Source organism: Ovis canadensis, chromosome 5 (genome assembly GCF_042477335.2).
Source record: "Ovis canadensis isolate MfBH-ARS-UI-01 breed Bighorn chromosome 5, ARS-UI_OviCan_v2, whole genome shotgun sequence".
In the NCBI taxonomy this organism is placed as follows: domain Eukaryota; kingdom Metazoa; phylum Chordata; class Mammalia; order Artiodactyla; family Bovidae; genus Ovis; species Ovis canadensis.
The window spans coordinates 47,270,566-47,294,559 of record NC_091249.1 but is presented as its reverse complement, the minus strand read 5'-3'; the positions used below and the strand labels follow the sequence as shown (position 1 = coordinate 47,294,559).

At 43.8% G+C, this 23,994-nt stretch overlaps 1 protein-coding gene across 4 annotated transcripts in view; it reads left to right on the top strand.

Annotated features, from left to right (window-relative positions):
• Positions 1-23,994, top strand: part of TNFAIP8 (TNF alpha induced protein 8) — a 144,315-nt gene that overhangs the window by 49,862 nt on the left and 70,459 nt on the right. Inside the window, exons 1-2 of one of the 4 annotated variants that reach the window (XM_069591705.1) lie at positions 19,247-19,383; positions 20,781-20,924. The exons of 1 other annotated variant lie outside the window; for it this stretch is intronic. In XM_069591705.1, coding sequence (XP_069447806.1) covers positions 20,912-20,924 — 13 coding nt within the window. In that variant the 5' untranslated portion in view covers positions 19,247-19,383; positions 20,781-20,911. Of the gene's footprint in view, positions 1-12,766; positions 12,981-19,246; positions 19,384-20,473; positions 20,925-23,994 lie in introns of those variants that run through there. 2 more of the 4 variants (XM_069591708.1, XM_070292416.1) reach the window with 2 other exon arrangements.

Here is a 23,994-nt window from a genome sequence, read left to right as displayed (position 1 = left end):
GTTTTCTTAAATTCTGTTTTGTGTAGTTCATTGTTAGTGTTTAGAAATGCAAGTGATTTTTGTATATTGACTGTGTATCCTGCAACTTTACTAAGTTTATTAGTTCTAACAGTCTTTCAGTGGAATCTTTAGGATTTTCTATATAAAGATCATGTTATCTACAAACAGAGACATGTATGCTTCTTTTAAATTCTGAGTTTGTATTTTATGAAGCAGCCTTAAGATGGAATGGTTTCACTTGGTACAAATAAATAGAACATGATCCTTGTGCTTAAGAGGTTTATACTCTGGGAAGACAAAAGCTAAAGCATGTGAAACATTTTCATACATCTAGCTTAGTTTGTAAACTAAGTGCTAACTTGTATAACATTGGTTGATTAATTTTTCAACAAATACGAGAGTGCTTAGTATGTGCTAGGTATTTGTATATCAGGTTGGGGTTAAAGTCTAGAACAAAATTTTGTTTTCTACACTGTAGAATGTGTTGTTGAGTTGCTAAGTTGTGTCCAACTCTTTGTGACTCCATGGACTATAGCCCACTAGGCTCCTCTGTCTATGGGATTTCCCAGGCAAGAATACTGGAGAGGGTTGCCATTTCCTTTCCCAAAGAATTCTTCCCAACCCACGGATCAAACCTGTGTCTCCTGCATTGGCAGCAGATTCTTTACCACTGAGCCACCAGGGGAGCCCACACTGTAGAATAATTATCATTAATATTATCCTAGAATAATAAAAATTACTCCATACTGTTGAATAATTTGGTCAAGTGCAATTAGCAGACACTTTAGTGGAGGCAGTGTAGCCTAGTGATTAAGAATGGCTTATGTCTGTTTTGTTCACCCATCAATCTCTAGCAAGTGGGACAGGAACTGTTTCATAGTAACCATTCAGTAATAGCTGTGGACTGAATTAATGCTCATAGCAATAGTCCATGCCCTTTGGGAATTTACAAACTAGTGGTAAAAGCAGTTTTTCCTAGGAGATACATCCTGTAGGATTTTTCTTTTTTCTTTCTCTCTCTCATGAACACAAGCAGGTTTCTCTGATGACTATTAGGTTGAAGCAAGTAACCTAACTCTGTTCTGCAGGACTTCTCATGTTCATTCCTCAAGAGCGTGCTGGCTGTGGCACACAGCATCTACTAAATTCATTTGAACATTAGAGTGTATGGTCCTGGCATCTTTGGGAGATGTAGCTTACGTGCATGCTCAGTCACTCAGTGGTGTCCGACTCTTTGTGACCCTATAGACTGTAGCCTGCCAGGCTCCTCTGTCCGTGGGATTTTCCAGGCAAGCATACTGGAAGGGATTGCCACTTCCTCCTGCAGGGGATCTTCCCATCGCAGGGATCAGATGCATCTCTGCATCTCCTGCATTGCAGGTGGATTCTTTACTGCTGAGCCATCCAGGATGAACCTGGGAGAGGTGGATTTGGCCATAAATGTCCTAGGAGGTTTAGAGAAGAAACAATGCCAGGAGTACAGGGAACTTAGCTCTTATACTGTCTGGTCTGTCTCCACACCCAAAACAGTGCTTGAAGCTGCTAAATAAATTTTGAGGGAGGAAGGAGAGTATGCCACATCCAAAGATGGGAGTGTCTCAATAAGGTAGTTTTGCCTTAGACGTCAATCCTGATATCTGTCTATGAATAGATGAATACAATAAAGGATTCGAAGTGAGGGAAATGGGTCTTGATTCAGACATGGAGAATGGGACTCTCAGTACCAGGTCACAAAGTTTGATATCACAGAGAGTGTTTTGGGGAGGTGCTGGAAGTTGGTCTGACTTAGAGTTTTCATTTTTTAATTTTAGTTTTTGAAATATTTGTTTGGCTGCTCCAGGTCTTAGCTGTAGCATGTGAGATACAGTTCCCTAACCAAGGATCAAACCCTGGCCCCCTGCATGGGGAGCACCAGTCCTAGCCACCGGACCACCAGGGAAGTCCCTAGAGTTTTGAGATTTTGTACTGAGAAATAGTGAGGAGAATTCTGGATGGTAGAAGCATTCAGAGGTGTGCCGAAGAGTTGGGGGTATCTCAAAGAGGGAACTCTTGCACATTTTTTAGCAGAAGAGAGAAAACTTGAAAGTTGCATTGAAAGGTCTGACATCTGTGTGCAAGATGGATTGCAGTTATGTGAGCTGGTGTAAGCCAGTTCAGAGGCACTTGCAAATCCAAGAGGGAGACATGAGAGAATCTTAGCACGAACAGTAGACTTTTAGGGAGAGACTTGAAAGAAGAATCAGTAAGCATGCTGAGTGTGAGGAGTCAAAGCTGAACTCCAGGGTTAATTCAAGGCAAGTTCAAAGACATGTACAATGTCCTGTGATTTTGTTGATGCAGTCTGGGATGAAACTGGATATCACACATCTTCTGTATCTGGGAAATTTTCTCCTATCCTAGGATTTCTAACCCAAATCAATGAGAACTTGAAACATTAATTACTGGTGGAGTTTAAGTCCAAGTTCGAGAACCATGGTGGGCAGGATTATGTGGCGGTTAAGACCAGGGGCTTTGATGCCCCAGAGAAATGTATCCAAGTCCTGGCTTGGCCTTGGATAAGTTTCTTAAACTGTATAAGCCTCAATAAATTTTTCTACCAAATGGAGACAGTACTAGCATCTCCTTTATAGTACTGTCAGGAGTCAGTGAGATAATGTGTATACAGCTCTTAGCAAAGTATTGTACATATCATAGATACTCAATACAAATTGCTGGTTAGTGTCCTTGCTGAACTGGCAGAAGAATCACTTTCATGTTTGTGTGCATGTGTCTACTTGCTGTTTTTCCAACTTAAAGAACAGCAGTCAGTCTGTCAGCCCAGCTGATAGGTTGGCACATGGTTGACCGGAAAGCCACAATCAGAGACCAGGCAGTTAGGGGAACAGTGCCTTCTGGGGGAGTGCCATGCCATTCTCTGCAAAAGTTGGAACTAAGCCTAGAGTTGAACATACTGAGGCTGGCAGAGGATGCAGAGGTATAAGTGAGGAAGAGAAGACTTGGGGTTGTTTGTGGCCGTGAAGCTTTTGTGCAGGGCTCCAACTTTGCTGTCAGCTCCAGGTAGGTCCCTGGTAATGTCATCTATTACAAGCATGATCCGACCAGAAAGGGCTTGATTTCAGTTCCCATGTGGGTTCTCTGAGTGTCTTTCCAGCCCACAGATTGTTTGCTTGTGTATTGTTTTTAATGAACTCTGCATTTCTCCAAGGCCAGTTTAGTGGTGCTCATTAAAGAGATGGCAACTCCAGAGTGTCTTCATTGTAGAGCTGGTGTTTTCACCCTGTGAGGACTTAGTTCTGTTTTTCCTGTCTGTGAAGCTTGGCTTCTAAATCACCCCATCTGTGTTTGAAGATACAGCATTAAGATTCAAGCAAGTCTTTTTGCTCTTGTTCCTGTCCAATCAAAATGGAAAAGAAGTTGTCAGATCAGGACTACAGTCAACCTTTTTCCATTTCCTCTACTGGTTTACTATAATTGTATAGATTCTAATACCAACATAAAAAAATACTCTTAATTTGGAGGAAGCTTCCCTGGTGGCTCAGAGGGCAAAGAGTTTGCCTGTAGCGTGGGAGACCCAGGTTCGATCCCTGGGTTGGGAAGATCCCCTGGAGAAGGAAATGGTAACCCACTCCAGTATTCTTGCCTGGAAAACCCCCTGGGTGGAGAAGCCTGGCAGGCTGCAGTCCATGGGGTCGCAAAGAGTTGGACACGACTGAGCAACTTCACAATAGTGCATCACAATGCATTTTTGTGTAGCCTTAAATTGGTTCAATGACTTCCTTGATATCATTGATAACTCTAGGGCAGATATCCTCACACTTGGCTGCATAATTTAGAATCTCCTGGCTTTCAAAGCTTCAGATGCTCACCACTCAGCCCAAATGAATTAAATCAAAATCTCACGTGGGGATGGGGGTGGGGGCAGGTGGGTAGGACTTGGAAATCACTATTTTTCAAAAGTCCTCAGATCCTTCCAATGTGTAGCCAAGAATCAGTGCTCTAGAACGGTGTCTCTCAACCAGGAAGAGTTTTGCGCCTGCTTCCCTGCTTCCCAAGGATCATTAGCAATGTCTGGATACACTTTTGATTGCCACAACTAGGGGAGGGATCTGCTTCTTGGTATCTACTGGGTAAAAACCAGAGATGCAGCTAAACAACATGCAATTCACAGACAGCTCTACTGTAACAAAAAATCATCACGCAGAAAATGTCAATAGTACCGAGGTTGGAAAACAGCGCTCTAGAATAATCCGGCTTAAGAAATGAGATATGTCAGAGCAGTGGATAAGGCCATTGTGATGAAAGCCTAGCATGAAGAAGTTTACATTTTTGGCCTCTCAGCAAGATGAGGGGAAGGGAGTGGCTTAGCAAATGCCTCTACTGTGCCTGCCGTACAGGGGTCTGATGGTGTGTTCCTGGCCTGTCCTTGTAGCTGGAACATCACCTGGGTCTGATTTTTTGGACAGGCTGTCTTCTTGTGGTTCTCTAAGTTTATTGCATTTGAATGACTTGGAAGAAAACTGAAGTTAGGAAAATTAAACCTATTTAAATTGGCCAAAATAAATAATTTTTAAGTAGGCTTTTGAATTGATTGTTTCTTACATATGAAGTTTTCTAAAATCAGAGAGGGAATCATTTGAAAGTGATTATACATGGGCTATAAGAAATATGATTTTATGTGCTATAGACCTTTATTTTCTCTTCTTTCCTTTTGATTGGATATGGGGAAGGTAGGAAAGGCACTTTTAATTTCAGTGCAGGTATCATTTGCTCTAATTCTGAGACACTCAGAAATACTTTTCTAGCAGTTTCTTTCATCTATATTTATTATATTGTATAATTAATTTAATGAACTTTATCTCCCTCTGCACATACCCAGTTTTCTAGAGCATAACACACATAAAAGATATTTGCCATAAAGAAGTTGAATTTTCCTGGGTACACTTGTCAAATTTAATTGAGGTGGTGAAATTCAATATTAAATATAAACATAATATACTGAATATACTCAAAACTGTGTTTCTAAAAACCTATGAAAATGATAGTTAAAGCTCTTGAAGTAGCTCTGAATTCATTGATCCTTATGCAAGTGGTCGACTACCAGTTTTTAAAAAATTTTTGTCTCTTTACAGAGATTTCAAGAGATTTTAAGTAGTACCTTTAGTGTTCTACATCAGCCTTTTGTACTAAAGTTAAATTCATGTTTATGAATCTGGAGTTATGTCTATAATAGTTTTCCAGTTTTTCTCTTCTTTGGGGTTGAGGGGCCCTTTAACTCCACGTAATGCAATCTATTCATTTACTAAACATTTCAGGGCCTATTAGACATTAATAAATAAAATAATTTTAAGATTGTTCAGTCTAGTTTATTGCAATTTGAGGCATTATGCCAATACTCTTGTGTGCTGGGTCGATTTTACACCTAGTGGTTGGAATGTTTTAAATTAAGACTAGAAGAATAACAACTCATGTAATATTTGGCATGAATACTCCAAATGTCTTTGTTGAAACCCCATATCCTGTTTCTTCACGAGTTTCAGCAATAACTCCATAATCTAAGGAATACTTTAATTTTAATCTAAACATTTTTTTTGTAGCTATGGTTTTAAATTAATTTATAATTGTAATTTTTAAAAAGTACTCTTTGGATAGCTAAACACTTATGTTTTTCTTCTGACTTTGGAGTTTTATTGAATGAAGTCTGTAAAAATTAATCCAAATTTATAGTATAGCACTTACTAAAAACTGGACTGCTATGAGAATCATGACAAGGCACTTAATGACAGTTGTATTTAATAGTAAATGGACCGCATTCTGCTGAGAGTCAGAGTGTGCATATGTGGTGGATGTGTGTGTTGAGGGGAGGATTGGGGGACAGGATGCGTTGGAGAATTAAATTAGTGCTTAAGGATTGAATGGATCAAGCCAAAGCTAGAGGGAGAAATCACCGAGAGCCATTCTGGTTTCTTGGAAACCAGGGCTATTGTGGGTAATTCGTACACCTATGGGTGTAACTTTTACTGCAGTATGTTTGCCTACAGCTTCATCATATTACAGAACAACTGGGTTGATTGGTAGCCCCTGTCTAGACATTTCCTAAAATGGAGACCTGTTTGTCAATACATAAAAAAGAATTGATTTGGTTTGGGAGTATGGGAATAAGAGAGTGGAGCAAGAATTAGTCATTTCCCAATGTTTGAAAGACATAAAAGAGGAATTAGACGTGTTCTTTGTGTCCTGAACATATGGAACCAGAACCAGCGGATTGACATACAGGAAAATAGCTTCTGGCTAAGTTCAGGGAGTGTCCAAAAATATCATGAACCATGGAATTGTGAAGTATAAGATGGTTAAGTGAAGAGGTATAGAAAGTCCCTTTCAATGGAGGTTGTGAGGAAGACCACAGATGGGAAGGGAAACAGGGGATTTCAGCTGTGGATTAGTAGTGGACTTTGGATAGGATGATCTTTAAGTCCCATTCCTGTCTAGCCATCCTGTGATTTTTAGGACATATTACCTCCCGTGAGTAATGAAAAATGAAGACACCTGGCATTTGAAGGGGAATTTCAGATTCAGGGTCCTATTATTAATGGCTTTTTCTCTCTACCTCATGCAAGTCCTCCTGCAACTAACCCCCTCTTATACAACATCCTTTTCTTTCTCCATATGGGAACAATCCTCATCAGTATCAGAATATGCCTTTTTGTCACTCATCTTAAAAAGCAGATGAAAGCAAATGATGCAGAGAAGAATGCACTTGTGCCAAAAATGTTAGCACATTGAGACTCAGAAAAACAAATGAAATGAAACTTCCTCAATCTGAAGTAACCTTCTAACTCTCACCCTACTTCTCTGCTCTGGGTTCCAGTGGAACTTTCCCATGGAAGTATCTCTGCACGTGATCTCCCCTTCTTACTGCCCTCTTCACTGTTCCCCTCCTCCAAAATTGCTTCTGTTAAGGTCAGCAGAGACCTCTTTTTTTTTGGCAGAGAGTAGATCACACCACATGGATTATGGGATCTTAGTTCCCCCAACCAGGGATGTATCCCATGTTCCCTGCATTGGAAATGCAAAGTCTTAACCACTGGACTACTAAGGAAGTTCCAGAAACCTCTGTTTTAATGAATCCTGTGGCCCCTTCTCCATCCCCTCCACCCTCAGGCTCAGCAGATTCAGCATCCTTCATCCCTCCCTCTTCCCAGAACACTTTCTAGACTTGGCTTCCAGGGCATCACAACCGCCTTTTCTCCTACCTCTTTAACTCCTCCTTCCAAGGGCCTTTTCTGTCCTCACACTCTCTGGGCAGTGCTTCTTTACCTGACGTGGGTAGAAAAATGAAGGAGGGGCCAGGTCTCACACAAGTCTGATTAACTTAGAATCTCTGGGGAAGACTCATGGGCATCATTTTTAAGAAAATTAATTTTGTTGAAATACAGTTGATTTTACAATGTTGTGTTAGTTTCAGCAAAGTGATTCAGTTTGGATTCGGAATCACTGCATGTTTGGAAAAGAAATGAACAGGACTGGCTGTTGGACTAGCTGTGGAATGATGAGGGGGTCAAGATGCCACCTAAGCTTTTAGCCAGAAAGCTCAGTATACAAATATGCTGACAGAGAAGGACAAAGTGAAGGTTTGGGTTAGAAGAATGGCTGTGGAATCAAGCCATTTTTTGGATTCTTTTCCATTATACATTATTATAAGATATTGAATATAGTTCCCTGTGCTATTCAATAGGTCCTTGTTAGTTATCTCTTTTATATATGTTGTTGTGCAGTTGCTCAGCCATGTCTAACACTTTGTGACCCCATGGACTGCAGCCCCCCAGGCTTCCCTGTCCTTCACCATCTCCTAGAGCTTGCTCAAACTCTTGTCCATTGAATCAGTGATGCCATCCAACCATCTCATCCTCTGTCATCCCCTTCTCATGCCCTCAATCTTTCCCAGCATCAGGGTCTTTTCCAGTGAGTCGGCTCTTCGCATTACATGGCCAGAGTATTGGAGCTTCAACTTCAGCATCAGTCCTTCCAATGAATATTGAGGGTTGATTTCCTTTACAATTGACTGGTTTGATCTCCTTGCTGTCCAAAGGACTCTTGAAAAGTTCGCCAGCACCACAGTTTGAAGGCATCAATTCTTTGGCATTCAGCCTTATTTATTGTCCAGCTCTCTTATCTGTACCTGACTACTGGAAAAATCATATCTTTGACTCTGTGGACCTTTGCTGGCAAAGAAATATCTCTACTTTTTAATACGCTGTCTTGGTTTGTCATAGCTTTTCTTCCAAGGAGCAAGCGTCTTTTAATTTCGTGGCTGCAGTCATCATCCACAGTGATTTTGGAGCCCAAGAAAATAAAGTCCATCACTGTTTCCATTGTTTCCCCATCTATTTGCCATGAAGTGATGGGACTGGATGCCATGATCTTTGTTTTTTGAATGTTGGGTTTTAAGCCAGCTTTTTCACTCTTCTCTTTCACCTTCATCAAGAGGCTCTTTAATTCCTTGTCACTTTCTGCCATAAGGTTAGTGCCATCTGTGTATCTGAGGTTATTGATATTTCTCCTGGCAATCTTGATTCCAGCTTGTGCTTCTTCCAGCCCATCATTTTGTATGATGTACTCTGCATGTATGTTAAATAAGCAGGGTGACAATATTCAGCCTTGACATACTCCTTTCCCAGTTTGGAACCAGTCTGTTGTTCCTTGTCCGGTTCTAACTGTTGCTTCTTGATTTGCATGCAGGTTTTGCAGGAGGCAGGTAAGGTGGGCTGGTAGTCCCATCTCCTCAAGAATTTCCCAGTTTGCTGTGATCTACACAGTCAAAGGCTTTAACATAGTCCATGAAGCAGAAATAGATGTTTTTCTAGAACTCTCTTGCTTTTTTGATGATCCAGCAGATGTTGGCCATTTGATCTCTGGTTCCTCTGCCATTTCTAAACATCTGGAAGTTCTCAGTTCACATACTGTTGAAGTATAGCTTGAAGGATTTTGAGCATTACTTTGCTAGCATGTGAAATAAGTGCAATTGTGTGGTAGTTTGAATATTCTTTGGCATTGCCCTTCTTTGGGATTTGGGGATGCAAAGTATGTAGTAGTGGGTATATTTTAATTCCAAACTCCTGATTTATCCCTGCCCCTCCTTTCCCCTTTGATAACCATAAGTTTGTTCTCATAAGTCTGTGAGTCTATTCCTGTTTTATAAGTTCATTTGTATCATTTTTAAAGTTCCACATATAAGTGATATCATATGAAATTTGTCTTTTCTATGTCTGACTTCACTTAGCATGATAAACTCTAAGTCTGTCCACATCGATTTAAATGGTATTATTTCATTCTTTTTAATGGCTGAGTAATATTCCATTGCATATATGTGCCACATTGTCTTTATAGGAATAGACGTCTTGATTCCATGGCCACTCTTTTAACCCAAACCTTCTCCTCCCTGGCTTTGTGCTTCTCTGTCAGCATATTTGTATACCGAGCTTTCAGGCTAAAAGCTTAGGTGGCATCTTGACGCCTCATCATTCCACAGCTAGTCCACCAGCCAGTCCTGTTCGTTTCTCTTCCAAACATGCAGATCTCACCTCTCTCCCCTTCCCCTGCCGCCACCGTTTCTCATCTTGATGGCCTCAGTGGCCTCCAATGCCTCCTGTGCTCTTGCTGCACTCCTCGCCCCCGTCTACTTCTCAGGTCATCTGAGTATTCTCAGAAAACCCAGCAGACTGTCACTGCCTTGCTCTAAACCCTCCTGTGCCTTCCCATCACAATCAGTGAAGTCCACCCTCCTTGCCCTGAGCTGTGGGGCTCCCTGACCTGGCCCCTGGCCCAACTCTCCCGTGTCATCTCTTACCATCCCCACTCCTCCTCTCCCGTTGGCCCACATTCCCTTGCTGCTTCCTCAGACTTTCCGAACTTGATCCTGCCTCAGAGCCCTTGTATCCACCCTTCCCTCTGCCTGGAAGGCCCTCCCCTTAGCCTGTTCCTTATCTCTTTCCCCTACTCTTCTCAGTTTTCTGCTCAGGCACCACCCCATCCAGAATGCTCCTCTCTCCCAGTCATTCTTCCCCTTGATTCTGGTTTGTTTTTCCCTCCCACAGGGAAGGAAAAACATTTATTTCTGCTTGAAATCCTGTTTTTCTGCCTAGGGTTTTGTCACCGCTCCACGCCCAGCACTGTAGGCAGTGCCTGTACATAGTAGATGGCCAGTAAATACTTTGGACGGAACAACAGAATGCCACCTGTGTAACTTCATGTTTTGTGACTTCTGTGGCCTTTGGCCCCTTTTCCAGCCCCTGATCAGATCCCATTGGCTTATGTCCAGGATCTCCTGCCCTGTTTATCTCAGAACCTTCTTTCTTCTGCCTCCTCCTGTTTTAGCCCCTGCCTGCTCACAGCCAACTCCAGAAATATCAAGGGTGGGGAAGAAGTGGAGCAGCATCTGGCATTTTGATGGTGGGTGCACAGCCACCGTTCACTTCCTTCTTGACTGCTCAGTGCAAATCACTACTGTTCTTGTTTTCTTCTTCTTTTTTTTTAATTGGAGGATAATTGCTTCACAATGTTGTGGTGGTCTCTGCCATACATCAACATGAATCATTCATGATTATATATACACAGTGAAGTAAGTCAGAAAGAGAAAAGCAAATATCACATATTAATGCATATATATGGAATCTAGAAAATTAATGCTGATGAACCTATTTACAGAGAAGAAATGGAGATGCAGGCATAGAGAATGGTCTGATGGACCCGCTGCTCCTATTTTCTATACGCAGTCCCCTCCTTGACAATCCACCCTCCTGATTTCTTTCTTTTCTGCCTCTGTCCCTTCTCAGTCTCCACTGCAGGCTCCTTCCTCTTCTTTGTCCATCCCTTAAATGTCAGTATTTCTTAGGGCTTTGTCTGGGTCCTCTGCTGTCCTCTCTTTTTTCTGGCCATGACATGCAGCATGTGAGACCTTAGTTTCCCAGCCAGGGATTGAACCCATGCCCCCAGCAGTGGAAGCGTGGGGTTTTGACCAGTGGACCACCAGGGAAGTCCCTCTGTGCCCTGCTTATTCCACTCTTTCCTTAGATGACCCCATCCATTCCTGGGATATCAGAATCTCTACCTGGTAATGACCATCAAAGGTATATTTCAAGCCTAGCCTAGACTTGTCTGTCCAGTTGTAAAGTGTTTATCAATACTTAGACATCTCACAGGCAACTCAAATGCGATAGGAAGTCAGCTGAACTTACCTTCTCTTTGCATTTTCCCCTTAGTAGTGATCTAAGTGACTATCTGGAAGCCTGGAAGGCATCCTCCTCTACGTCAGTCAATTGCCAATATTACCAGTTCTCCCACTCAATAGCTGTAGAATCTGTACACTGCCTGTCCCAGCCTACTGCCACCAACTGAGACCAGGGCGCCACTATCATTTCTTACCCAGATTCCTTCAAGGACACTTGACATGCCACATGCCCCCGCCTCCGCACCAGTCTGACTTCCTGTGCTCTTATTGGTCTTTACAAAATAGCCACCTGATTGTGCTGCTGCTGCTAAGTCACTTTAGTTGTGTCCGACTCTGTGACCCTGTAGACGGCAGCCCACCAGGCTCCGCCGTCCCTGGGATTCTCCAGGCAAGAACACTGGAGTGGGTTGCCATTTCCTTCTCCAATGCATGAAAGTGAAAAGTGAAAGTGAAGTCGCTCAGTCATGGCCGACTCTTCGAAACCCCATGGACTGCAGCCCACCAGGCTCCTCTGTCCATGGGATTTTCCAGGCGAGAGTACTGGAGTGGGGTGCCAGTGCATCCCCTGCTTAATGCCTAATTACGGTTTTGAGAAAGTCTAAATTTTTACGTAGGTCTTATAAGATCCTTAATAACCTGTTCTCAAACTGACCGTGGCTGTTAGAATATCTTGGAAGTAATTGTCTCCTTTCCTCCCTCCCGTCCTTCTGCCCATCCCCTCTCCCAGTCCTTCATTTACCTCCTCTGGCCCCTTTGTTTATCATTCATTCTGAGGGCTACTGGGGGCACAGGAAGGCCTCAATACATATGTATTGAATGAATGTGGGAAGACAGAGGCCCTGGATAATAACTGTCAGTGTCCTCAATCTCTGATTTAATTTGTCTTAAAATTTTTAAGGTTCCCAGAGTAAAAAAAAAATCTACTTTCATGTACAATCCCATGTATTTAGTTCCCTCAGCTCTGTGGCTTCCAGGGGATTATTAAAAACAGAACTAAAAGAAGTATGTGGGATTCTGCTAGTAAATCATTTTCAACGTATGCTCTTTGAGTGGCCGTTAAGTGCTGAGCTTAGAACCAAACAGGACAGGGAACCAAACCACCCCTGTGACCCAGGGGCCAGCAGGGAGGCACGCTGGCTGAATGGGCCTCTGCGGTGAACGTTTTTCACCTTGGGCATTCACAAACTGGCATCAAAATACCTGAGACTTGTTGGGACTTGTCTAAATCGTTTATTACATTTTCAAACCTGTTCGGGAAGAAAGCCTACGCGCCACAGCGTGTTTGGGGGCTTGCACAGTAAATCTTATTTAAAAGAAAGAGACAAAAATGTAATCATGTTTAACCTGTAATAATATAAGTGAGAGTGTTTGACTCAGTTGTAATGAATCTAAAGAAGAATGGGAAAGGCTTTTCCCTTAGAAGGTCCAGGTTGGCATTTCAGACTTCAGCCCCAGGGCTGGGAGCTCCTGGGCGAGGTTTCCAGGTCTTCATCCTGTCAGAGCACCTATCTCCAACTTCTTCGTTGTGAGGACCCGAGGGGCCTGACAAGTCAGTACTGAGTCAGAGGGATCAGCGAGAAAGGAATGACACACTTCCTGCCTGAAGTTCTAGGGAGTTTTGTTTTGTTGTTTTGTGTTTCTGTTTTACTCTGAAGATTCCCTAAAAAAGACAGAAGACTGCCCTGGCCATCTCTTGATCAGCGGCCTTTGTTATTTATAGGAAATCTACTCTGCTATACCTTCTTGTTACTAACAGGTTTGGGTGTTTTTGTTTAATAATTTTATTTATTTATTTATGGCTGTGCTGGGTCTTCATTGCTGCGCTGACGTTTCTCTAGTTGCAGTGTGCGGGCTTCTCATTGCAGTGACTTCTCTTGCTGTAGAGCACAGGGAGTGCACAGGCTTCGTTAGTTGTGGCATGCAGGCTCAGCAGTTGAGGCTTCTGGACTCTGGAGCTGAGGCTCAGCAGTTGAGGCTTCTGGACTCTGGAGCTGAGGCTCAGCAGTTGAGGCTTCTGGACTCTGGAGCTGAGGCTCAGCAGTTGAGGTGCATGGGCTTAGTCACTCCACGACCTGTGGGATCTCCCTAGATCAGGGATTGAACCTGTGTCTCCTGAACTGGCAGGTGGATTCTTTACCACTGAGCCACCAGGGACGCCCCCCTAACAGGTTTTTGAAAACCTTTTTCCCCTTATAACAAAAGCATCACATGGTAGTGTAGTATATTTATCAATTATAATTTGACAAAAAAGTGAAAAACGATAACAAAAAAGTTACTCTTTAACTTCAGCACTCAGAAAAAAATATTTTGTGACTATAACTCTGGGCTGGTTTCTGTATGCCTATAGTTTTCTCTATAAAAATTGCATAGTAGTTCATATGATTTCTTTTATATATTGCTTTGTAGCCTTTGTGAATAGTTCGCATGTTATTAATTACACTCTAAAATCATTTTTAAAGACTGTATTATGTGCCATTATATAGCTATGCCATAATTCACTTCACCAATCTCCCATGTGGATAAGTGAACTGTTTTTAATCTTTACCACTGTCATAACACCACACAACTGCCTTGCTTTTAGCAGCTGTCCACACTTGTCTCTGTTTCACTGGATGCGTTCCTGGAAGTGGTTCAAAGGACATGTGGAGTTTGAAGGTTTTGATCTTTATTGCCACTTTGCCTTCCAGACATTTGTCCTGCTTTCCATTCCCACCACGTAACAGAAACTTCTGACTGTGCTGTGTGTGGCCTCACCTCTGTGGGCCTTTCCCCGACTCCCAGCAACTTGTTCCTTGTGCATCCAACACTGGTGCCACCCTGGCCCCCTCTCCTCTCCCTGGCATGGGCCAAGCTTGTCCTGTCTCAGGCTGGAGTGCCTGTCTTCTTGCTGCTTTTCCTGTTGTTCTTCTGGCGCTTGGCCTCCAAGGCCACCTCTGCCAGCGCAGTCTCCATCAGAACTCCTGGTTCATTCCCATCCCGGCACCTCTTGAAATCTGCCCTTTAGTTATTCACGTCTTTATTGACTGCCACGTCTTCACTTGACTGCCACGTCTTCCTCCCACTGAATGTCAGTTCTTGTGTTTTATTTCCCACAATGAGCCTGGCCCCTAAGTCGGTACCTGACGTTCAGTAGGTTCTGGATAAATGTGAGTTGATTTTCTTGAATGAATGAAGCAATCTCCTTGTCACCTAGAAATGTGCAGTGTCATGGGACGATGAGACATGTATAACAGTGCCTCTCCCTTTGAGCAAAATGGGCTAAAGTTTGTAAGGAAGCTTCCAAGTCGCATAGGGAGACAGAGGAAGAGGAGCTGGCTTCAGGCATCGTGATGGGCTTCCTGGTGGCTCAGTGGTAACAAATCCACCTGCAGCAAAGGAGATGCAGGTTCAGTCCCTGGGTTGGGAAGATCCTCTGGAGGAGGAGATGGCAACCCATTCCACTATTCTTGCCTGGGAAATCCCATGGAAAGAGGAGCCTCGCAGGCTACAGTCAATGGGGTCACAAAGAGTTAGACCCGACTTATAGGCATCATAATGGCCTTGTGTGAACTGAGCCTTGGGAGACTGGCAGTATTTTGTAGTTGATGATGGTGGAATGGACCCCAGAGGCCAAGGAAAGTGGGTGAACAGGGGCCCAGAACTAGAACAGTGCTAGGCCTGATGGGGGCAGGGCTAGGGAGCATCTTGAATCCTTTGCTGACAGTGTGGACTCTGATCCATGAGCCAGCTGGGAAGTGCTGCACACTCTTCATTGGGGAATGACGTGGTAAAGTGAAGATTTTCAACTCAGTTCTAGGCACAGATGATGATGTGGTGTGAGAAGATGTGCCATGAGGGCAAGTAAGTAAAGGAGCAGGAAGCTGAGGCCTGAGATAGGATGGGGCTTTGGAGTTGAAATGAAGGAAGGCAGAGGCACTCTGCAAGGGTGGGGAGACATGAGAGCTTGGTGGCTGGAAGTGGGGGAGGGAGATCCGAGATGGCACTGAGGCTTCAAGTCTGAATGGCTGGTGGGAAGATGAGATATGCAGTGCAGCAGGGAAGCTCTTTGGAGACGAGTCATATGAATCTGGTTCTAGCCCATCCTTTTACTGTATCAGGGGGCATTTTCTGGATGAAACTAGCCCACGTGCCCTCCTTTGTCCTGAAAGACTTTGGGTGATGAGAGGCTAGAGGTGGGGAGACAGAAACGTAGCACAGGATAGGAAATTCTGGGCTCCTGTGGCCACCTCCTTGTCTGGAAGAATAGGACCACTTAGTGGGATGGGAATACAGGGCTCTCACATCTCTCCAGGGGTGAGAGGTGTGTGCCCGGCGATGTCTGCTCTTCAGTCACCATGTGGCAGGAGCTTGTTTGATGTCAGCCTGCCATTCAGTCACTTTGTTCAGTTGTGAGACTGAGGAGGATGGGGCGGAAGACAAGTGATGATTGCTGTCTGCCTGAGTGCGGGGCTCTGGGTACCAATGGGATAAGGCCCCAAACAGGGTGATCATCCTTCCCCTGCAAATGGTCAAAACTGGTGTGTGTATGTGTTTCCTGGGGGCCAAAAATCAAGGAGAAACCTTACTCAAGACAGGGTATAATTCCTGATGGCTCGCTAAACTGAAACATTTCTGAAAGTTGGGTTTTTGCTTTTAATACAGGTTTCAAAATAGCCACGTGGGTAAAACTACAAAATGACAAAGCTCACTGTCATCTAAAGGGGGATAGAAAGTATAACTGCTTTCATGGTCTTCTCTGGAAAGCTGTCTTTTTAAGAAAACATCTTCTGCCACCTTGAATGCACAGGTTTTAACAAAATCCAAATGAGAATGAGAGAAGCACAGATGGAAAGACAGCAGAACTTGGTGAATGAGAGACCGTCCAAAGCAAGAGAGGAATCAGCAATGACTGGGGGATGATGGGATCCATAGAGGTTAAAACAGAGAGGAAAATGATCAGGTTTGGTGACAGGAGGTTAGGAATTCAAATTGGGAAATACCGTGTGTTGGATATTCACTAGAAATTTATAGAGAAATTTACTCTACCATTGGAGAGTTTTTCTTGGCAAATTTAGAGTTTAATTAGTGGAGTATTTTATTATGAGGGCTCATGTTCAGTTTCACATGAAGGTTTGCAATGCAAGAATGCTATAAAATGTCAAGACTCTGTTTATACTCAGCTCAGCAGAAAATAAACCACGTTCAAGTGCCAGCATATTTATTGCAACAGGCACTCAGTGTTTCTGTGCTTCCTAAAGGCTGATTTAATGTTTTCGTTGGTGGTGTGAGTGTGAAGAGAGGTTTGAGCGTCCTAGGACAACAGACATAAATGCTCATTCTAGAGTGCTACGATCTGGCTGTTGACGTCACTGTACTGCAGCTAGTAGTGAGTTGTTTATTCATTTGTTTGCCTGCTTCTGAGTAACATTTTATAAAACTTATACTGGAAACTAAGAAATACTATGTGATAGAAAAATGTGCTTTCCCACACTTCTTTTTTATGCAGCCCCTTGTGGGGAGGCTGTGAAGGGCAATCAGTGTGAGGATGGACTTGAGAAATCTGCCCCCCAACCCTCCTGCCCTGCGGCCGGCACTGGCCCCCAGCAGCTCCAGTTCACATTGGTGAACTCACTGCTCTGCCTGTCCTTAAACGGTGGGCTGCCAAGTGTTCTCTTTATTTTCCAGACAGTCCCCTGTGTGTGCTCTCTGGTGAACCATATCACCCTTTCATGATATGATACGACAAGGAAAAAGCCAACCAATTTGGAATAAGAGATCCCGTGTACCCATGCTGGCCTTGCCCTGAGCAAGTATGTTACATTTATGGAGCTTGGTTTCCTCGGCTACAACCCAGGAATCATGGTGCCCACCTCCCAGGGTTTCAGGGAGAGTGAGCGAACACAGGGAAATCACACACGCTGCTCAGCATCTGGTAGGGTTTCTCTGCTCTCCTCCAGGCATGAAACACGTGCTCCTGTTGGCACAAGCCTTTTCAGGTAAGAGGTGACCATTTGCTGTCTCTGTGATAGCATTCAGAAAGTGCTTCTGGAGCACTTTACCAGACTCAGGCCCTGGAATAATCCCCCCTCAGCCTGCCTTCTTCCCTCGCCAATGACTCCTTCCTCCCAGAAGAGCTGAGGGACAAAGGGAATCAAGTTGAGTCAAAGAGCAGGCCCTGTTTGTGGCACTGGTTTTAGGGAGGCCATTGAGAGGGCTGCGATGGCAGGAAGAAGACTGAAAAGGGGGGTCTAGATAGGATTGACGGGAAGAGGGAAGGGTTGAATGAAAAGAAGATAGCAGTACTCTTGTCACCAGACCATGCCCTAGGGACTAGGGAGAAAATTGGAAATGCCAAAGCATGAAGGTCAAGGTGTTTCGCAGACATTTCCAGTTCTGTCCTGGAGACTATAGCATCTGTTGAAATAAACAAATGGTGCACATTTTCATGCAGCCATCAACTGCATTATCCTTGTGTTGATTTTGTCGAATGCACTGCTGATAAGGATGTGGGTAGCCATAGAGGAAGTGTCTTTCTTGGGGTGTGTAATAAGCAGTCAATGAAACTAGGCCAGAGAGAGCGCCTGTGTTTGGAGATGGTTCTGGGTCTCATGGCTTCTCTCTCGGTCCTGCCCCAGCTTGCAGGGCCTCGTCCAATAATCTGCTTAACCTCATTGAAATTGTGCTTGTCACCTGGTTTCTCTGGGCGTGGAGACAGTGAAATGATTGAAGTGATAGTGCCTTGCTGTGAGATGCCCAGATAACGTGGAGAGCGTGCACGCTCAAGAGAAGCTGGTGTTCTGAAAGCCACTGTTATGTGGTTGCAGATAGATGGAGGAGAAATACAAGATAAGACATACCCAGACTTCCCTAATGAAATGGCTTATGTACTGTCACTGCGAAGCTCCGGGGTGCGTCCATCACCAGCAATACCACTCACACTCCCGGGGTGGGGCCTGGGGGTGTTGGGGTGCTGAGCAGAACCTTGCTTCAGCTGCAGAGCTAAGCTTACCAGAAAGAGATAGAGAACCACGGCTGCATCTGAGCACCAGTCGCCTTTGTAAGGGATTGGACAGATTCCTCCGCTGCCAAGCTGTCGCGCTGTTTCTAGGGCTAGAAGTCGCAGCTGCTTCCTCTTTTCCTGTCTCAGAGCACAGATGATGCTCCGGCGTTGGGTATCTGTCACAACTGTCGATCCTTAAATCTGTCGAGAATGTCCTGATTTCCTAGTTACAAGTCCTAGGGAAGCATAGGAGAGTTGCCTTCATATCTCCAAAGGCAAGTGAAGTGGGTTAGATACTGTTCAGTTCAGTTCAGTTCAGTTGCTCAGTCATGTCTGACTCTTTGTGACCCCATGAATCGCAGCACACCAGGCCTCCACGTCCATCACCAACTCCCGGAGTTCACTCAGAATCACGTCCATCGAGTCCGTGATGCCATCCAGCCATCTCATCCTCTGTCGTCCCCTTCTCCTCCTGCCCCCAAACCCTCCCAGCATCAGAGTCTTTTCCAATGAGTCAACTCTTCCCATGAGGTGGCCAAAGTACTGGAGTTTCAGCTTTAGCATCATTCCCTCCAAAGAAATCCCAGGGCTGATCTCCTTCAGAATGAACTGGATGGATCTCCTAGCAGTCCAAGGGACTCTCAAGAGTCTTCTCCAACACCACAGTTCAAAAGCATCAATTCTTCAGCGCTGAGCCTTCTTCACAGTCCAACTCTCACATCCATACATGACCACTGGAAAAACCACAGCCTTGACTAGATGGATCTTTGTTGGCAAAGTAATGTCTCTGCTTTTCAATATGCTATCTAGGTTGGTCATAACTTTTCTTCCAAGGATTAAGCATCTTTTAATTTCCTGGCTACAATCACCATCTGCAGTGATTTTGGAACCCAAAAAAATAAAGTCTGATACTGTTTCTACTGTTTCCCCATCTATTTCCCATGAAGTGATGGGACTGGATGCCATGATCTTTGTTTTCTGAATGTTGAGCTTTAAGCCAACTTTTTCACTCTCCTCTTTCACTTTCATCATGAGGCTTTTTAGTTCCTCTTCCTTTCTGCCATAAAGGTGGTGTCATCTGCATATCTGAGGTTATTGATATTTCTCTCGGCAATCTTGATTCCAGCTTGTGTTTCTTCCAGCCCAGCGTTTCTCATGATGTACTCTGCATAGAAGTTAAGTAAGTAGGTTGACAATATACAGCCTTGACGTACTCTTTTTCCTATTTGGAACCAGTCTGTTGTTCCATGTCCAGTTCTAACTGTTGCTTTCTGACCTGCATACAGATTTCTCAAGAGGCAGGTCAAGTGGTCTGGTATTCCCATCTCTTTCAGAATTTTCCACAGTTTATTGTGATCCACACAGTCAAAGGCTTTGAGGACTGCTCTACGAGCTCCCTGTCTTTAGCTTCTGTCTATAATTTTTCTTTCTTACCAAAATTGTTCAGAAGGTGAAGTAACTTGCAAGTCTAAAAAACTAGGAAGTGGCTTGGCTGAAAATTGAACCTGACCTAGCAGACTGTTAAGCATTTGTCCATTGCATTCCACTCGGTATGGTTTCTGCTGTGTGCAGAAACAGACTCAAAGCAGAGTGTTATTGCTGCAGAAGATAAGAATAAAGTCAAGAAACTTACTATGGAGTTGAAGATAAGATAGATCACCATAGATCACATAAGGACAGCTATGAAAAGATCCCAGAAAGGAAGCTCAGGTGAGGTGCTGTGGGGATTAAAGGAAGAGGCTGAGATCCTAACACCCATTTGGGATCTTTAGGAAAAGGATTCACAGAGGAAGTGCATGTGAAGTGGGACTGGCCAAACCGTGCCTGGGGGGATGGATGAGGGAAGGACGTGTGGGTGATGATAACTGTCAAATGCCCAGATTAATAAATAAGCTTCTAAACAGACTATTAGAACGCACATGTGCCTGTATCTCTATGTATGTACCTGTGTGTATTGCATGGGCATGGATGCAGGCATACATACATTCTTTATAAAGACCTTATATTCTCTTCAAAAGCAAAAGGCTAACGATTTTAAGTAGCAAAGTTGTCTGAACTCTGTTCTCTAGCTCTCTTTAGAACCAGAACACCTTTAAGCAACACTTACTATTAATAGACATTCATGTTTCTACAGGCCAGGAAGAAATGAGTTTTTTAAAATTTTTTCTGGGCATCTATGATTAGGGCTGCTCCCTTTTTTTTTTTTTTTTTTTGAAGTATCTGCTCCTCTTTTCTTGCATGTGGAAACATTAGACTTCCTGTTTCTGCTTGATTTTGAAACTGTCTCCCGTCCTCCTATCACAGGTGATCCCTGTGTCCCCGTGCAGTCATAGTTTATGGGTAGCGAGTGCAGGCAGCACCCAGTCCGTCCCTGCTGTGGACATTAAGACCTCTCTGGATTCACAACAAAAAGCTACACAATGCATTCCGCTACAGGTGACGAAACCCGGCTTCCAGAATAACAAGCAGGACAACTTTTAAGTGACTGTTGTTGACCAGTGTCTTCCGTGCATTGGTTTGGTATGCTTATGGTTGGTTTTTTGAAAGGATGGGACAAATTCTTTGAATTATTCTCAGGGAAGACTGACTCCCTGAAGGCAGTACAGATGCTGTGGAAAAGACATCGGCAGGGTGGCTATGTGTGTTCCTCTGGTCTGTGTGACTGCTGAGACTCTGGGAAGCTGTTCTTCTGATTGATACGGGGGAAAATGCCGAAACTAGGTGAGTTAAAAGTGCCCAGACTAATTTGGTTGTAACACCTTTGTCGGAATTGATGACTAAGCACCATGGTGTTGCTGTCTACAGGGAAATAACCTTTGGTCACAGCTTTCAAGTGGTTGTGTTCAGAAAAATCACTGTTTTTCTTTTGCAAGAACTCTGAGTGTGGAGGAGCGTTAGGAGGCTGAGGGCTGTTTGAGGACTGTTGGTAGAAAAGATGGCTTCTGGAGTTTGCATGTAGACCGTTTTCATTTCTAAGTGGATGAAGGATTGAAATGCTTCAGAAATGGGGCTCTGAACTGATCAAGAACTTTGCACATGAAATTTCTCCTTCTCACAATTTCTGTGTGTTTGCTAACTCTCAGACGCCCCTGGATCCCAGTGATCTGATAGCGTCAGGAACACCTTGGAGAGACCTGCAAACCCAACGGTGTTTATTTGTGTTCTCCCATTATGTAGGGGTTTGTCAGAATATTGACACTGCCATTTCCTCTAACAGCCAATAAGCAATTTGAACTCACAAACAAGGCCTTTTGTACTTTAAAATACACCTTAGGCTTGTTTTTAGCCTTACTTAATACTTCCACAAGTAGATTTCATTTTATTTTGCAGGTAGATTGGAAAAATTTTCATGGATTGAAATACAGAAAGCATTTCAAAATAGCTTTAAAAGTTATATTGGTATTTACACACTCTTGTTCAAGTCTATACATCATATTTTGTCGAGGTTTATCTGAAGTTTTTTGGCTCAGAAGACTTCCTGGACCTTAAATTGAATACTAGGAAGGAATTCAAACTTGGAAGACATAGATGAATGTTAACGTATCTAGTGTCTTGACCCATGAATTAAACCTCTGGCAGCTATGCTATTTCATAGAGCCATGACTACTCCTGTTATATGGAGTGTGGTCACCTGCAGATCATATATGTAAAATGTACATTTGCCTTCCAGATGCCCAGAGCTGTGCATGTGATTCTCTGTCAACTATATATGTATATACACACATTCTATCCAATATATGAAAATAGTTATGCAACTGACTATATCACAGCGCATATATACAGTTGGAATCAGAGCCAGGCTTGGTTGGGAAAGTTTTGTGGGAGAAGTGAGGTTTTTTTTTTGGAGCCTGAGGCTGGGCTACGTAATGCATTAATACTTTGGCAGAAAGAAGCAGACGTAACAATTCCAAGGCTGGAGTTAAATGCACTCATGATTAAGCATGAACCATTTAGGAGCAGATTGTAAATTACCGGTTGAAAATAACCAAGCTAAAAGTGAAGAGGCGGCAAGGAGATAAGTGTGGAAAAGAACAGGAGGGGTGTGTGGGAGCTTCTGTAGCCAGTGTGGCTGGCAAATGTCAGTTTTGGATACCAGCACGCCAGACGATGCTGCCATCTAGTGGAACTGGCTGAAATCACTGCCTCCTCCTCACTCCCTGTTAAAAGCAATGTGGTAGGTATCTTGACCACAGAGAAACTCACTTTTCTTCCTCCTGGGGATTTTAGGTGAAGAATTTGAGAAAGGAGATGGATACCACTATGCTCCCTCAAACGGTATTAATTTTGACTCTAGAAAATGGAGCTGAGTACCAATATAAAGAATTTCCCATAGACAATTTTAAAAGCTGTGATCTCTTTTTAAGATTAATTTTCACAGCAGTAAAGTTGCTTTACAATGTTGTGTTAGTTTCTGGTGTGCAGCAAAGTGAATCAGCCATACATATACATATTCCCTCATTTTTGGATTTCCTTCCCATTTAGGTCGCCACAGAGCACTGAGTAGAGTTCCTTGTACTGCACAGTAGGTTCTCGTTAGTTATCTGTTTAACACGTGATGCGGCAGAGGCGGTGGTCTCGCTGAGAGTGGTGTGCATGGCCCTTCAGTTCAGAGCATGACATGCAGGAAGCAGCCCTTGAGAGGGTCTACAGCTGAGTGAAAGCGCACCCATGCAGCTCTGGGCTGCCTTGTTTCACGTGCAGGGGCGACAGAGGAGAGCCCTCCGATTGTAGACACCGCAGCCCACAGACCTCAGAGCTGGCACAGAGCTGTTCTCCTCCTCCCCTCCCTTCCAGCCATCTGTTCAGAAAAACTTAACTAAATTTATTTTCTGCATCAGGGACCCTTCCAGTTACCAGGCATACACCAGTGGACAAAGCAGAGAGAAATCCCTGCCCTTGGAGAACAGACATTCTCCCAGGAGAGACAGACAGTAAGATAAATAAGTTAAATACATAGTAGGTGGTGGGATACTATTAAGTGCTAAGGAAGAAAAAAAAATTAAGCTGAATAGGAGGATAAAGATTGGGGTGTGTGTACGATTTGCAATTGTGTGTCATCACAGAGAATGTGATATTTGACTCACTTGAAAGTTGTGAGGAAGGCTTATGGGTGAGTATCTTGGGGAAGAACATCCTAGCCAGAAGGCAAGCATATACAGAGGTCCTAATGGGCAGTGGGCACAGTATTCCAGAAACAGCTAGAGTGCTGATAAGGAAAAGGACAGGAGATAAAACAAAGAGATGGTGAAAGGCCAGATTCAGTGGCATGTTGTGGACAGTTAGGGGCTTCCCAGGTGGTGCAGGTGGTAAAGAGTCTGCCTACCAAAGCAGGAGATGCTGGTTGGGTCCCTGGGTCAGGAAGATCCTCTGGAGGAGGGCATGGCAACCCACTCCAGTATTCTTGCCTGGAAAATCCCATGGACAGAGGAGCCTGGAGGGCTTCAGTCCACAGGGTCACAAAGAGTTGGAGATGACTGAACCAACTTAGCACTCAGCACTCTGTGGACAATTATAATGAATTTTACTTTCACTAGGCATAAGATGAGAAGCTGCTTGATTTAGTCTAATATTTTCATTTTACAGATGAAATTTAGGACAAAGAAATCAAATCAAGTATCCGTGGCTATCCGGCATCATACTGCCAAAGCCAGGATGGGAACCTGTTTCCTAACACCCCTGCCTGCCGAGGTCAGGTGCACAAGCACACACAGGCCCAGACTTCCAAGTGCAGTGGTCTGCGAGGAAGCCAAGTGCTGTTGGCTCCTTGGGCAAGTGTTTGGTTGTTCTCACA